The sequence below is a fragment of the Pavona decussata genome, unplaced genomic scaffold, assembly GCF_977016875.1.
Source record: "Pavona decussata unplaced genomic scaffold, jaPavDecu1.1 SCAFFOLD_234, whole genome shotgun sequence".
NCBI classification, from domain to species: domain Eukaryota; kingdom Metazoa; phylum Cnidaria; class Anthozoa; order Scleractinia; family Agariciidae; genus Pavona; species Pavona decussata.
This window is the reverse complement of record NW_028145639.1, coordinates 1358612-1375489: the sequence shown is the minus strand read 5'-3', so window position 1 is coordinate 1375489 and position 16878 is coordinate 1358612. Positions and strand designations below refer to the sequence as shown.

General features: G+C 37.0%; 1 protein-coding gene and 1 long non-coding RNA gene across 2 annotated transcripts; one reads left to right on the top strand and one right to left on the bottom strand.

Annotated features, from left to right (window-relative positions):
- Window positions 1–2561: 2561 nt before the first annotated feature.
- Window positions 2562–14759, bottom strand: LOC146458047 (uncharacterized). Its single transcript, XR_014858331.1, has 4 exons — window positions 14585–14759; window positions 13683–13815; window positions 4322–5057; window positions 2562–3540 (listed from the first exon to the last, which is right to left on the bottom strand). It is a non-coding gene; the product is annotated as an uncharacterized LOC146458047 (long non-coding RNA).
- LOC146458048 (histamine H2 receptor-like) lies at window positions 10736–12250 on the top strand. Its single transcript, XM_085091308.1, has one exon. The coding sequence runs from the start codon at window positions 11008–11010 to the stop codon at window positions 11965–11967; it is 960 nt and encodes a 319-aa protein (XP_084947434.1). The 5' UTR covers window positions 10736–11007; the 3' UTR covers window positions 11968–12250.
- Window positions 14760–16878: the final 2119 nt, after the last annotated feature.

Genomic DNA, 16878 nt, shown 5'->3' with positions numbered 1-16878 from the left:
GGAGAAACTGCGTGTGGTGCCTTGTCCAGGGGAGCGGAAAAGACTATTTGGTTTGAGAATGATGTATTATTCTAGAAAGTGACACAGGCATACTCAGAAAAAATAAAATCCGAGTGCTCCTATCAGGACTCGAACCTAAGACCTTCCGATTACTAGTTCGGATGCTCTACCACTGAGCTACAGCAGACTCGTGGAAGCTAAGGCCATTAAACTAGGTTCATGGGACAAATATCCTGCATACTGCTAGGATTTGAATGTCGAACATGTGGTAACTTGACAACGGTCAAAGTTACCTTCGTAGCTTTTCAATATTAATCTATTTACGATGGCCAAATAACCTTATCAATTAGTTAATAAAGATAATTATTAAAAACTGCATCATTGTATAATGCAATTCGAGGGATTTGATAGGCTTAGCGGCCATGGTATATGAGCAATTATACCATGGCCAAGAAATGGCGACCATTAAATTGCCTTCTGGTCGTTCTTGCACAGCGAAATCAGTAAGATCTAGCAATATTTCTCGGTTGTTTTTAATAAAACAATTATTCCACTTGCGCTTGTTGGATATGAGATGATTATAGCCAACTCGGCGCTACGCGCCTCGTTGGCTATCTATCATCTCATATCCAACGCGCGCTCGTGGAATAATTGTTAAATATTCGTTATATCTTCAACGGCGGTTTTTTTTTTTTTTTAATGAAAACAATATTTGAAATTAGTACAAATTTATCGTTTAATCTGCAAAGACAGATGAGCCTAACAAACGGGCTTTAAGGTCGCCAGGGGAAAACCGGACGTAATTCTGAAATCACCTCCTCGCTTAAGTGAAATCAGATTCTAGGCTAAAATCCAGCTCCATTCAAACGTTTCGACATCATGGCACTTTGGAAAACCGAGCTGCATCCTAGCAAATTCAAACTTTTGAGAGTTGTTCTGTGTTCACAATTAGCCTAGTTTTTTAATATACACCAGCTTCATATCATTTATTAAAATGCACGGGTTTGCCGAGTATCGAGTCCAGGGAGAGATGCACCAAAATTAAAAATAATAAATAATAATAATAAAAATAAACACAAACAGGCCTCTGAAGTAAGAACCAAGACCTTGGCCTTGTGCCAGCAACTTCCGCTTTCATAACCCTTATCATGCAAAACATCTTTCATTGGCAGCAGGTGGTGTAATTAGGGTGAGCGTGACTTCAGCAGCACAAACGCTGCAAACGTATCCACAATTTAGAAAAAACCTGACAAATTAATAAGTAAATCCTATTTCTCGTTGTTTTATTTAATGACGCGTTTATTCACACCTTTTCACAGGACTGTCTTCTTGTCGTTAAGGTATGGTGTTAAGAAAATTTGTTATTGAACTTGAGTTTGATCAATTCCCAGCGAATAGTTAGGTAAAATTTTGCTATGCTCGTGAAGCTGTTAAAACTGCTACGTTCTTTGAAGTCTTTGCTGCAAACTGTGGCCATTGCGAATGGCTTCACCGTGGGGGCAAAGAAACTCAAGTATTAATTATCTTATGCGGGCTCGTCGTAGACCTTTGTGAGGAAGAAGTATACCGCATGGCGCAAAATTTTTCCTTAACTTTTCTGCGGGAAAAGAGGTATTCAACGACTTGGAAAACTAGCTCATGTTTTCGACAGGCATAAAATAATGTTTTTAATATTCTGTAGCAAGTCGAGTATACAATTTTGAAAACTTTTGAAAGCAAAGTGAACCAAGAAACCCGAATGAGTTTCTCGATTTTGCACTGTTCCTTTAACATCAACAGTATTGTCTGAAAAGGAAAGATATGTTTAATTTAAATATATGCAAAATTACCGTGTCGTCTGGCGCAGTTCTGACTTCTCGGCTTACTTGAACACTCAAAATCATTTTTTTACGGCAAACAAGCGGGGTGTGGGAACATCAGTGCGATTTTAACAAATAAATATAAAGTCAATGCGGGGGACACAATTTATCCTGGTAACGTGAATTTTTTTTCGATTAACATTAAGAAAGATTCCTCAGTCTGTGGCATGAATACTTTCAGAAGTGCCGAAATAACAATTACTTACTAATGGAACAGGGAAATAAAAACTGGTGACGGTCAATTTGAAATGCTCACAGTCACTTACCCTTGCATTACACATTGAAGCCATTTTGTTTTTTTCGTTTGTTTGTTGAGGGGGAAGGGGGAGAGGGAAGTTACCCATGTGCCACTAAATTGGGCGACTAAAGCGGCTACGAAGTTAAACATTTCATTGCAATTTTTGTGCAAGATAACGACAAAAAAACTTCACTTTATAATTTTTTCATCATTTTCTGCACAGGTACAATACAGTATTTCGAAAAACAGACCTGACGCACAGTCCTCTTCGTCCTAAAAGGAGGAAACCAAGTCGTCAGCTGCCAACAGAAATGTTTTGTCTCATAGAATTTCCCCAATGGCGCGAAATAACTTCAAGTACAGTTGCATACAAAGTTCTTGGCATCACAAATATTGTATTAGCAATCTTTACCGTCTTTGGTAACTGTTTAATGTTGCAAGCCCTCCGAAAATGTCGATCATTGTATTCCCCTATCAAAGCATTATTTTGTAGTTTGGCTTTCACGGATTTAGGAATTGGTCTCTTTGTTCAACCGTTATTTGCAGTGTGCTGTTTTGCAGTGGTGTTCAACGACATTGATCTATTTTGCAAGGTCCGAACTCCTTATGCCATAGTTGGCTTCTGTTTGGCGTCTGTATCTTTTCTGACGATACTGGTAATCACTTTTGACAGATTTCGTGCGTTTAAACTTAGAGTATGGTACCGCCAAGTTATCACTCTCAAAACAGTTTTGTTACGACTAGCAGCATGTTGGATGGTTGGAATTCTCTGGCCTTTCTCTTGGCTTTTACATCAAAGAATAGCCAGGGTTATAAGCACTGTTTTCATTTTTTGCTGTGTTGTCCTAACTTCAGTGACATCCATCAGAACGTATATTGCGATACGGCATCATCAGCAACAACTCAACCCACAACCTGTTATCTCAGTGCCACAACGACAGGGCCGAATAAGACACCATCTGAATGCTGATCGATACAAGAAATCACTCAACACAATCATGCTAATATTTTGCCTTCTATTTTGTTGCTACCTTCCGTATTTTATCGTTGTTTGCGTTGCAGTTTCCACATCAAAAAGAACATTTAAACCCCTCCTTGGCATTTAACATCGCGGCTGACATTGCTTGTCTCAACTCGTTGTTAAATCCAATTTTATACTGTTGGAGAATGAGGGAAATCAGGCGTGAAGTCTTCATCCTCCTTCCATGTTTTGCAAGCCAAACACGTATGATAAACTCTGAGCCCACAGCTTTGAAAAGCAATCATCTTTCACAAGCAAACCCTCGAACTGACACAAGAACATCTCTGAGCTGGCTAAAATTGTGAACCGAAAACTGTCCTTCGTGACCACACGGTTCATTGCTAATAAACTAATTCTGCATCCTGACAAGATTAAGTTTAACGGGTGATTTTACTTCATCCTTCCAGAAAAAATAAATTAGTCTTTAAAGTGTATATGACACGAAATCGCTTATTAGCTTATTAGAAAGAGCTTTCAAAATGATGAAGAATGGCATTTATTTTATTGCGATAGCATTCTTGGTTGCCGAGTTATTCAAGATTTAGGCTTATGCAAATTAGACAACTTGTGACGTCACAAGACTGACACAAAATGAAGGGAAATCACAAAATTTGGAATATCTACGCAAATACTACATCTACAGGGTTGAAATTTTGCAGGGTTGATGTGCTGACAGAACTACACATTGTGATAGTGGCTATGATGTCACCATAGCAACGTACTCGTTACCAGACCTCTACCTTCCCAAAATGACAAATGCCTTATTTGTTGCTCCACAGTCAAACAGAATTTCTTATACTTGTGCTGCGTAATGTCCATATTCCCTCACACCCACTGAATAAACGTCAAGAGCAAAAAGCGCTTCTTGGGAAGGGAAACTCTGATTTTATCCTTTGGATGGTGAGGGCCTGGGGCCCATTGTGTTGCCATGGAGATGTCATAGTGGATCATATCATGAAACTTTGTGATGAGTATAACAACTCTACAAAGTTTCAGTTCTATACAGAAAAAGAGATATTCCATTTTTTGTGATTTCCCTTTATTTTGTGTCAGTCTTGTGACGTCACAAGTTGTTTAATTTGCATAAGCCTAAATCTTGAATAACTCGGCAACCAAGAATGCTATCGCAATAAAATAAATGCCATTCTTCATCATTTTGAAAGCTCTTCCTAATAAGCTAATAAAAAATTTCGTATCATATACACTTTAAAGGTCTTTCTATAAGCATTGTGTTTTTGCTTTGTATTCCTTCACAAACAGAGGCTCTTGCCCGTTCCTCGCTCATCCCTTTTCAACCTTTAACTCTGATTGTTATCAACACCTCATTACACAAAAACTTTTTGCCTGGTGCAAGTTAGTAACTTGCATGTATATCCTCACAAATAATTGTTTTTTTCACTTCGGGTGCAAGTTCCTCACATTTTGAACAACATCCCTCCCTCACTACACAATTCAGTTACTCTTTCAAACTATAAACAAAACCTTTGGAAGTATTTCCAATAATTGTGAATTTATATCATTAGTCTTATTTAACGTTTTTACTTCTATTTAAAATAAAACCAATAAACGTCTTGGCCTGCACTAATGTTTGGTTGAACTTAACCTTTTGTTATACAAATCGTTGACGTTTATCCTTAATAATATCATAAAACTAATCAGTTGTTATAATACGTTGTTACATAAAGTTTTTGTTGTATATAAAGTTTATAATAGGTTGTAAATGAAATTAAACTTAGCTTTTAACTGAATTTATTCTGGGGTTAAACTTAAATGGCTTTAATTTCTCACATTAATTGGTTTTTGTAATGTTTGTAATTGGTATTTATCTTTCGAATTGTGATCTACCAGCACACCTTGTAACATCGCTTTGTTTTCTTCGCTTGACGACCTGTGCCTTATAGCCTCCGCTTCAGCATCCCATTGTGATCTCTAGTCTGTGCTATGTAAAGAAGTTATTATCGAAGCATTATTAAAGCACTATTAAAGCATTAAACTGACCAGTTCATCACATGAACAGAAGAGAGGGAAACCAGGTTGTAAGGGATCATTAACTGATCCATGGGTTCATTGTCGTGTAATGCCCTTGTAAAATGTAAATGTGATTTGTTTACCCACCGGGCACCAGAGAGCTCTAGGAACTCGTTCGAAGGTGACGGTGTGTTGCAGGTCGAATTGGAATTGGAAGAGTTGGCTTTTCTAGAGGGATAAGAACTGGAGTACCCGGAGTAAAACCCTCGGAGCAGGGATGAGAACCAAGCTCTCATTAAATCTGGAAAAAACTAAATTTATGGTATTTAAACCAAGTCAAAAACGTACAAGTCATGATATTCAACTTGTAATAAATAATTATAAACTTGATCAGGTAAAAGAAACAGTTTTCTTGGGAGTAATTCTAGATGAAAATTTAAACTGGAAGTCCGAAATCTCACATGTGGCTAACAAAGTCTCAAAGTCTATCGGAATAATTCGCAAATCTAAATTCTACTTGTCGACAAAATCTCTACGAACAATATATTTTACACTAGTCTATCCATACTTTTTTTACTACAACCTAATTTGGGCCTCCACTTACAAATCGAACCTTGTTCGTCTTGAAATTCTTCAGAAACGAGTGGTGAGAACTATAGCTAAAACCCATTTCTATGCGCATACTGATCCAATCTTTAGAAAACTTGGTATTTTAAAATTTCATGACATACACCTATTTCAATTATGTTTATTCATGTTCTCTTACCAAAACCATACCCTTCCCTTAAAATTTGACAGTAAATTCACCTTACAGAAAGAAATTCATTCGTATCATACAAGAAACTCTCATTTATATCGTTTGCCTCTTTGTCGAACTAACATCAAACAATTTTCCGTTTTTTACCAGGGACCTAAATTTTACAACTCCTTGTGTACCGAAATCGTCAACTCGTCCTCCTCTATCTCCTTTAAAAAAGCACTTAAGGCGTTTTTCTATAATAACTATTAGTAGTTTTAATTTTCTTGTAGCTTTTCTTTTCGTAATATATCCTTCCGTTTGACATTGTAATTGTATGAAATTGTAATTGTATCCGTCGTCTTGTCTTATCTTCTTTTTTGATCTCATCTTGTAAAATAATAACTGAGGAGACCTAATTAATATAAGCTTCACAGTTTCCTTTAGGTCTCCTCGCCATTGTTACATCTATCTTTTTCTATTTTTTTTTTGTTTACATTGTATTTGTGGTGTGGCAAAATAAACTTACTAAACTTACTTACTTACAAACAACAAACTCATTTCACATATAACGTCAACTCCGGAAGTCGAGCCCGGGCCGAATTGGTGGGAGGCCAGTGCTCTCACCACTGTGCCATCCCTACTCCCATTACAACTGTTTTTTAACAGCTTGGATGTTTTGTTTGTTTTTTTTTTCCATATCAATGATATATGTAGTGTCATCCTTTCTTATAAATAAAACCGAGACAAAACTGAACACTTTTCATCTCGAGTGATAATGCTGTCAGTACTCAAAGGCAGTTTTCAATTGTTTCGCGGTTGCTTTGATTTTCCGTTACTGTGCTCTCTAACTAAATAGCAAACTCGCGCCACTTCCTCAATAAATGAGAAGCAAAACCAAAACCACTCGTGCCTTGATCGAACGCGTTTTCTTGCTTTTGGAGCCGGTGACAGTATTAATGCTTCGAAATCTGATTGGTTCATCGTGTTATTTGTGTCTGTTTGGTTTCGCCAGAGTTATTACTTTTGTTGTTGTTGACAGTCAATAGAAAACCACTCTAAATGTTAGCAGCAATGTTGACTGTAACCCCGAATGGTGAGCAACTAAAACTAGCCAAAGCACAAAGACGGACACAGATATTAAGAGCGACTATCTCTACAATCCTCATATTCATCTAAAAATAGATTTGACAACTCTTGCAAAAACTTCTTTTGGCAAGTAGGTAACAAATAAGAAATACGAGCGGAGAAAATCAACTTAGCCCAAATTAATAGGAATAAATTTCAAAAGTGACGGAAAAGCATAACTAACAGATATTCAGCAGTGCAGAATGGGGTACAAGAGTCATAAAATCGACCAAAGGAAACTCTTTAGTGGTGAGACAATCAGTCAGAATATTCCTGTTTTTAATATAAGAATTAAACAAAGCAGTAAGTTAGCAATGGTGAGTTAAGGCCTGTGAGTTGCAAGATCTTGAATTTTCAAAATCTTGCCGGCGAGATCTTGAAAATTCAAGATCTTGCCGGCCCAACTCACCATATGATAACTCACTGCTGTTACTCACGAAGGATAACTCACCAAATTTGCGGTCTCGTTTTATAATATAATTAGTATCTTAAATTATGGATTGTATGTTCTTAATTAGAAGAAATTTGTACATTTGTAGAATTTATTATTTTACATTTGTACACACGTACACGTTTTAACGAGCTCTTAGGAGCTCCCTGGTGTCACGTGTATAAATAAAGTATTATTATTATTATTATTATTATTATTATTATTATTATTATTATTATTATTATTATTATTATTATTATTATTATTATTAAATAATCTTCTCGCTTTATAACCTTAGAGTCAAGCGGTTAAGAAAGTGAAGTCAGCCGTTTGTCATTCAGGATAATAGCACGTATGGTAGCAATAGTCAAAGCACTTTTTGTATTGTCGATGAAATTAATTAAGGCGCGATCGCCTGTGTTTGTGAATACGTCGTGTTGTATTTCAACTCTGTAAATCGACACAGAAAGCAAGTGGATGTCTTGAAGATGGGCCACTTATCTTTTGAAATATTTTCTTGATCGTGAATGAATGAATGAATGAATGAATGAATGAATGAATGAATGAATGAATGAATGAATGAATGAATGAATGAATGAATGAATGAATGAATGAATGAATGAATGAATGAATGAATGAATGAATGAATGAATGAATGAATGAATGAATGAATGAATGAATGAATGAATGAATGAATGAATGAATGAATGAATGAATGAACTTTAATGTGATATAATAAAGTTATTTTATCTTATCTTATCTTATTTTATCTTATCTCTACCTTATCTAAGAATAGAATAGTTACTTTGGTGAGATTTGTGAGGATATTCGTATAGCCATTAGTGCATCGTCAACTGTTGTAACGGGCTCTTAAAATCTGTCAGCAAAATATATCACGTAGATCTAGTCCTACGGTGGGTCGGTTTTCAATATTTATTACCTTCGAAATTTAAATAATAAAGTAGTATTGTAATGGAACTGAAATATTAAATATCTGCCTTCGAAATATGCATTGAGAACTGAATATAAATGTTAATTTTAGGTTACTGGATTTTTTTAAGTAAAGTGATTTGCGTGACGGTAATCGTGACAGCGAGCCATCGAACTTGTCAAAATACCCTGCACACTTTTTATTCTGGATGCTTCGCTTTTAGCGGGACAAAAATTACACTTGGAGGGAATGAAAAGGAAGGATTAAGCATAGACTTCAGCTATATTTTTGCTCCAGAAAACATATGCTAGGACAAATATGGGCCTCTAAAATCGACCCTAATTTCAATTTGAAATCTAATCCCTCGAAGATCGCTATCTTCAACATTAAAAATACTAATTGCGACATCATTTTTACACCTTACGAGATATGATAGAAAGATTTACTTGCACCCAGTATAGAATAACGGGGTTAGTTCTCATTGCTGTGTGCGAGTTTGCTAAAGATGCACGATTTTCTCGTTTTTTTCCGGGAGATGAAGCGAAAAACGAAAGAGCGGCAGAACTTTTCATTGTGATTCTTGAAAATAGTTCACCAAAGGGAACATTTAGGTGAAATAAAATGAAATCTGAAATTTCCCATCTGCCGTGGGATATTTGATATTTATGGTCAGTAGCTCTTATTGGTCGCCTGGGGAAAAGAGGACGAAATTCGGAAATCACCTCCTACGCTTAAGTGAGATTAGTTTCTTGGCTATTATCCAGCTTTATTTAAAAGTTTCGACGTCATGGCACTTTGGGAAACCGATCCGCCTGCCAGTTAAATCAAACTCTTAAGAGTTGTTTTGCGTTCATAATTAGCCTAGTCTGCAGTGTGTACCAGCCTAATGCCATTTATTAAATGCAACGGTTTGCCGAGTATGGATGTTAGTGGCAGATGCACGAAAATTTAAAATAATCAATTAAAACAACCCCACACCAAGAGGCCTTTGAGGTGAGAACCAAGACTTTTGCTATGTGCTGGAAGCTTCTGCCCAATGGCTATTAATTGTGGCTTTCATAACCCGTTATCATACAAAACATCATTTGCAGCAAATGGTGTAATTAGGCTGAGCGTGACTTCAGCTTATGACAGTGCAGATGCACCTGATATTACACTGAAAAAAAACCAGACTACTTAAACTAGCAAATTTGCTTTATATATCTCGTTGTCTGCTTTAATGACGCGTTTCTTCAGACCTTTTCGCAGAACTGTCTCCTTGTCGCTAAGGTATGGTGTTAAGAAATCATTTTTTTGAACTTAAGTTTGATTAATTTCCAGTAAATAGATTTGGGTGGCGCGAGAGTTTGAAATTTAATTCAGAGATAAAATTTTCCTTTGCTCATGAAGCTGTTAAAACTGCTACGTCCTTTGAAGACTTTGCTACAAACTGCAGCCATTGTGAATGGCTTTACTGTAGGAACAAATTTGCCCAAGTATTAATTAACTTTTGGCTCTTAATCGACCTCTATAAGGGAGAAAGATATCGCATGGCAGAAATATTTCTTTACATTTTTTGTTACGTGATAGTTGTATCACGTAACTCGCGCCACTTTTTCCACTAATCAACAGGAAAAACCAAAGACCTTGCCTTGATTGCGCGCGTTTTCTTGCTCTTGGCGCCATTGACGGTATTAATGTTTCGAAGTCTGATTCGTTCATCGTGGTTGTTTTTTGTTTTGGTTTTTTTTTGGCCTCTTTGGGTTTCGCCAGAGTAATTACTTTGGATTTGGTTTTATGAAAGTCAATAGCAAACCTCTCTATAATAGTGTATTAGCGGCAGTGTTGACTGTAACGCCGAATGGTGAGCAACTAAAACTAGCCAAAGTACAAAGATGGACAGAGATATTAAGTGCTTCCTGCCTCTGCGCGGCCCAGGCCTTCAGCCAGGCCACTGAGGACCACGTATTTTTAAGTCCTTCCTTCCTGCTATATTGAAGTCAGCCACAGAAAATACAAAAATACAATAATTCACTTCTTTACATTACATGAAAGAATGAATAGACAGTTCTTTTAATATTAACAGCATTTAGCCATCAGCCAAAATTATATTCAAAATACATTGTGATTCATCTTTAAAGCATCTTACAATTAAAAAAGTTAAGTTGTTGAAATGTATGGCTAAGAAAGAAATATAATTTGACTGTTTAATATCGAAACTAATTCTCCTAAGTTTCGTTGAGACTTGTTCTCGTTTTCTTCCAAAAATGTTCCTAGTTAGAGCTTATCTGTTCTTTCAATATTCAGGTTTTGGACGAACGACAAGTGAAAAATAAGAACAGTCAACGGACGCTCAGCCTATAGCAGGTAATTCCTTAATATTTCATCAGTGTGTGGCATTTTTTCATTTCGAGTACAAATAATGAACACCAAGTTTGAAAGCAATTTCAACCAAAGCCGCCGTTTTGTTTGCTTTTGTTGATGAAAAAATACTACATTGTCATTTCGCGATTCAAATGGACGCTTTTAATAGGGAATTGAGATGCGTTTCCACATTTGTGTTGATACAAGAAAACAATTATTACGTCAATGATTTTTACTTAACTCTGACCGTCCCTTTATGAAATGAAATTGCCTAGATCTTTTTCACAATAACTTGATAAGAAATTAGTTGAAGGACAGCTTCATGCTTTGCAGAGTGTGCGCTACTCTCGAAGATGATCGCAAAAAGTGATTCTTGCTCAGAACAAGATTTCCAAGAATATCTTTTCATCAAAGAGTCATCTTGGCACTGGAGCGTTTTCATCTGTACCGTGAACGTCATTTTATCTATTTTCGCTGTTTCTGGAAATGCTATCATTTTAATCGCTTTGTATCGATGCCGTTGTATTCACTCGTCGACGAAAGCGCTCTACTACAGTTTAACGTTCTCGGATTTTGGTGTAGGAATGGTGGCACAGCCTTTACAAGTTGCATCAGGCCTCGGAACACGCTTATCTGATCTTAATTTGTTCTGTTCAATTCAGCCTTTCTATGCAGTGATGGCTTATTTCTTTTGTTCAGTGTCCTTCTTAACCATGACAGTGATAAGCATGGACCGTTACTTGGCATTGTATTTTCGGATGAGGTATCGCGCGGTGGTGACAGTTAAAAAGGTCTCCCTAACACTTGTTCTCGTGTGGCTCGGCAGCATTTCCTGGGCTTTCTCACGCATGTGGCACATCCGAATCAACAAGATCAGCGGCATAATCGTCGGTTTTTTAAGCATTGCTGTGACGCTGTCATGTTACTTTAAAATCTACTGGACTCTAAAGCAATTTAACACAAGAATTACCAGCCATGCAGCACCTAGAGGCCAAAAAAGACTAAAACGAAACACTTTGAATTTGTTGCAGTACAGACGATCTGTCAACAGTATGATGTGTGTTTTTGGCTTATTTATTCTTTGTTACATACCATATTTTTGTTCCTTATTAGTTGTGGCTACTCTAGGTTACAATGCGTCGGTCGTGTTGGCAACTAATTTAACATCCTTAGTTATTTTTCTTAACTCTTCGTTAAACCCTTTTGTCTATTGCTGGAGAATCAAAGAAATCCGTCTGAGGGTGATATCTATGGCACGACAAATATGCCCCATGTTTGCAACAATCCCTTTCAATAAGCAGACCTCAAGGTAACTTCAAGCTCAAATTAGTATACAGTAGAACCCCGGTAAGTCGAACTCGGATAACTCGAACTCCCCGCTAACTCGAACTATGTCCCGTTTCCCTTGGATTTGACCCTACTTTTCAGTCACTTTTACTCGGATTACTCGAACTCGGATAACTCGAATTCCTCGCTAGCTCGAACTAAATTTTGTTTCCCTTGATCAAAATTTACCCCGATAACTCGAATTCTGGTTCTTGCAACCCACCACTAGCTCACCACTAGCTCACTTGCATCCCATTAGCTCCTCCTGTCATATTATCGGTAAAAAAAAAAAAAATGGAATTGACACTTCACTTTAATCACTGCAACAGATCACGCATTTAATAGTCATTTCGGATCTTTTTAGTCAAACCGCATGCACTGCCTGTTAAGCTGTCACATAGAAAACAAAAAAGTTCATAGTACAAGTTCATAATGTTCACATCTCAAGGCGTTCCAATTCTTTCTTTAAAATGTTGACAAAGTTCTTGTTTTTTACCCGAAAGCCTCAGCTTACATGGGACTTACAGTTTCTGATAAGAGTAAATTTAATTTGCCTTGGGTTGTATACTCAAGTGCTGATAATCAATGAACTATAAATTATTTACATGAAAAGTCGAATTTTTTATCTACCCCGATAACTCGAACAGTTTTTCGCCTCCCTTCAGGGTTCGAGTTACCGGGGTTCTACTGTATTTTCAATTTATTATGTCTAAGAAATGTTATGTAAATTATATGCCTGTAATAGATATTATGTAAAACGAATTCTACATCTTGGCAACTTAGCCTGCCGGTATTATAAAACTATCTGATTTTACTATCAATAAATATTGAGCGTTTTAAGAACGAAGTTGGCCTTTAGATATAAATTAGTTTATTTTATATTGTTCATTATAATTGTTGTACTCTTTTATAAGAACGTTGAGGCTGAGATTAAGTAAAATTAAGAACATGTATATTAAAAATATACCCAAGCTGAGAGTAGGTTAAGAATGTCTTTACATCTTGAATTGTGAGCAGCACTAGAGTAAGCTGCGTAAACATGTCACAAGCAACTTCATAGCATATTATGGCAACTAATGCTTTTTTGATAGTTTCTTGGTATGCATGCATTGATTTATTGATACATTGTAACCGGTTAAGAACATGTTTAGAACGCTTTCAGGCTCAAATTGCAAGAGAAAAAAGAGCGTTCAACCTCAGCCCGATAATTGGACGTTCGTATCCCATTGTAATGCGCATGTGTAAATAAAGATTGTTGTTGTAACATGTGATAAGCATTTTATCAATTTATTATTGTGTTGAGACACGCGATGTTATAAATAGCCGTGAAACAAGTAAGGACAAAAGATTGCCGAATAATTACCCATGAAACCGGCAAGATTAAATCTGGATTCAATGTCACTTAAAAAGCGCCCAATTAATTTCCTGAATAATCCAGTAGACTGGAGAGGGCGTTTTACATCTAGTGTCCATTGATGATGACGACGACGAGGACAAAAATTTAACAATTAGACGGCTCGCTTCAAGATCGAGCAGCGTCCCTGAACATGCCACGGTAAGATTGAGAAAAAGGCGAATGACGCGAGACAAAATCTGTTTTATCCCTGACTTTTCCCTGTCCACCGTTCATAGTAGCAAGTACATTGTAATTAGTTGAAGATGCACTAGTTCTCTAGAAACCAATTAAGAAAGGCAAACGTACCTGAAATACTTCTCAAGGCCCATGATAACAAGCGTTACAACTTTCCTTGTAAAAATCTCAAGAGTTCTTTCACAGAAAGCAGAAAAAAGTTTCATCGTCAGCAATAACGGAAATTGAAGGATTTTTGCATTTCCTGAAACGTTAAAAGAAGTTTGAACATCAACTTTATTTCAAAGAAGCTAAGAGTTAGCCCGCGAACGCAGACATATTTCCAGCTGTCGATTCTTTCATTCGAAAACAGTCTGCATCCGCAGGCAACAGATGAGTTTCAAATAAGGTTACAAATTAGCATACAATGTGCAAATTTTTCTACCACAGCAAATTTGTGAAAGAAATGTGATCTACGTTTTTGGCCTGGTCCCAGTTGTTCAAAGGGTCCATAAATTTATCCACTGGCTAGTTCACTATCCCGCAGATAAATTGTGTGCAAGATTTTCACGATAGTCCTATGATTTGCAAATAGAGTAGAAGCATATGTCAAATTTAAGAATGGGATTGTGTGGAAAACTTGCCAAAAGAATTGGTTGGAGTATATTTGCTCCGCTGGATAGTGACTTATCCAGTGGATAAAGTTATCCGCTCTTTGAACAACTGAGGCCTGGTGAATAAAATTAATGAAAGATGACTTTTTTCAGTCAGTGAAAAAGAAAAACCGGGATCTCCCAACAGGAGTTGAACCTATGACCTTCTGATTACTAGTTCAGATGCTCTACCACTGAGCTACAGGAGACTCGTGGGAGCTATCCTGCATACTGCTAGGATTGGAATGTCGATTTGTGGTACTGTATGTGTGAAAGAAATGTGATGTTACATTTTTTAGCCTAGTGAAAAACTAATACAGGAATTTTTCAGTCACTGACACAGCACACTTGCAGCTCAAGTTGGCCTTTATATAACTGTACCTGGAGTGTATCTGCTACATCATGTTCCACAACAGCTCTCTGCCAAGTGATGCTGGCAGGAATACATTGTGATTCTATTTTATAGCCAGCAACAAGTATCTCCAATTTTTGAAGTAGGATGCTCTCCTCAGGCAGCTGACCTCTGGGTAAAATATCAGGATCAATGGAGACCACTATTTGCTGTGAGGAGAATTTTAAACAAAATAATTCAGTGTAATGACAAAGATATATAGGTCAACTTTACCTTGAGTCAAAGAGTAGCTGTTGAGCATTGCATTTGTCATGGCACTGTTTACTAGAGAGTACAAAATGAATCTATAGATGAATTCATAAACTGTGACCTTTCAAATGAAAGCTGCTGAGCAGTACTGTGGTGCTATTTATTAAGTGTATGCTTTTTAAGGTGGTTATAACTTTTGAGTCCATGGATAAGATCCTACAGTGTGACCATTCAAATGAAAGCTACTGGGAAGTTCTTTCATGTGGTGCTGTGTATGCTTTGCAAGGTGGTTCTAAGTTTTGAGTCTGTGGATGAAATCCTAAAGTGTGACCATTTAAATGAAAGCTACTGAGTAGTACTTTCCTGTGGTGCTGTTTATTATGCTGTACAAGGTGGTTCTAACTTTAACACTGCTTGTCTGTGGATAAACTTCTAGAGTCTGACCCCTCCAGCTGATGATAGTAGCTTTGATAGGGCTGAGAAATTTTCCCTATGTAGTACTTAACATAGTCCTGACCAGGCTCTTATAATGAGTAGACACGATACAATTATTGCTTTGACCTTTGACAACAACACCATGATACACAGCTTAAAAGACATGTTGGTGGGGAGTAGTATTAATTTTAATTAGTAGTGTACTTTTTTGTGGTGCTCAGTGTTTGTTTCTGCATTTCAAGTGTTTCAGTTTCTACATCTACCATGATGCGGTTATCCAAGCAACTGTTGTCTTTAGTTAATTGAACTGTATGCAGCCAGTTCCTTTCCACCTTTCGCTATATATTTTTACTATGATTTCTATATAGGCCTCTACTGATACCAGTTTTTTCTTTGTAAATCCTGAAAGAGGGACCCGGCCTATAGAAATAACAGCACATCTAGTAGACATAATTATCATCATGCATTAGTGCAATAACCTGGTACTTTGTTAGCTTTTCCCAACAATTTGCCTGAGTACCAAGTCTGCGATTAAGACAACTGGACCAGCAAATAAGAATGACATTGGAAACTGAATGACGAGAAACCACTACAGGTCAAGGAGACATGTTCTAAAAGCAAGTTGCATTCATTGTTGCTGACTGAACTGGAAACCACCTTCTTAGTGAATGAAATGAAGATGAAAGTCACCAACAACAGCATTTAAGAAGCACCCACACTCAAGCAATTCCATAAGACAAACAAGAGTACCGAGTCTCATGGATTACAGTATAACTATATATTAGGTGTTTACTTAACAGCCCTTAGCTGTAGAAGGTTACCTATCAAAGCCTCCTTCCTCTGGCTTATTATTTCCTCTGTAGTCCTCTTCTTTTTCTTTACTAGGATTTTACAACTGTCTTGTGAGTCTATCTGTCTATCTGAGCTAAGTCGGCTGGTGCTGCTGGTTTCACTCAATTGAGAAGAAGATTTACATGTGGATGGTACAAAGCACGGAAAATCTTCACCATCTTCGCAGTTATCAGTATCATGATCAGAATTGGTGAAGCCACAAATTTTGTTGCTTGTTTTAAACAATATTCCACATTGTTAACATCCCTGTTTTTCTAATACACAGTCTCGTCATTTTGGCTTTTGTATGATCCAACCACAATGCAATCTGCAGCCTGGCTTGCTGTTCAGTTACAGAAGATGATGCATGCAAGTTAATTACATGGTAAGACTTTTCTCTCACACGGTGATCACCATTGTCATCGTCATCTGAGAATGAAAGATCAACAATTGAGCTTGTCCTTTTGCCTTTTACAGCTTTTTTCTTTCTGGCTGCTAAAACTCTCCTTACAATAAGATGTAACTCTGTCTGCCTGTATTCTTGATGAACGTTCTGTGCTGTTTTTACTTGAGTCCACAGCATGCATTCTGTTCTTCTAAGAAATGAACATTTAACAAACTTTTCCTCTCTTGCTGAAGTATCAAAACATCATCATCTTCACTGGAATATTTGTCAGTGTCACTAGAGTTGCTATGGTGACTTTCAAATGCTGTTGTACTTTTCACAGACATTGTTGAATTCTTGAGCAAAGAATCAGCTGATTTTTTTGCATTATCCTGGGAACTCAGATCTGTCAGCAAGTTTTCA

Coding starts and splice junctions, on each gene's coding strand:
- LOC146458048 (XM_085091308.1), top strand. CDS start 11,008: ATGATCGCAAAAAGTGATTCTTGCTCAGAACAAGATTTCCAAGAATAT.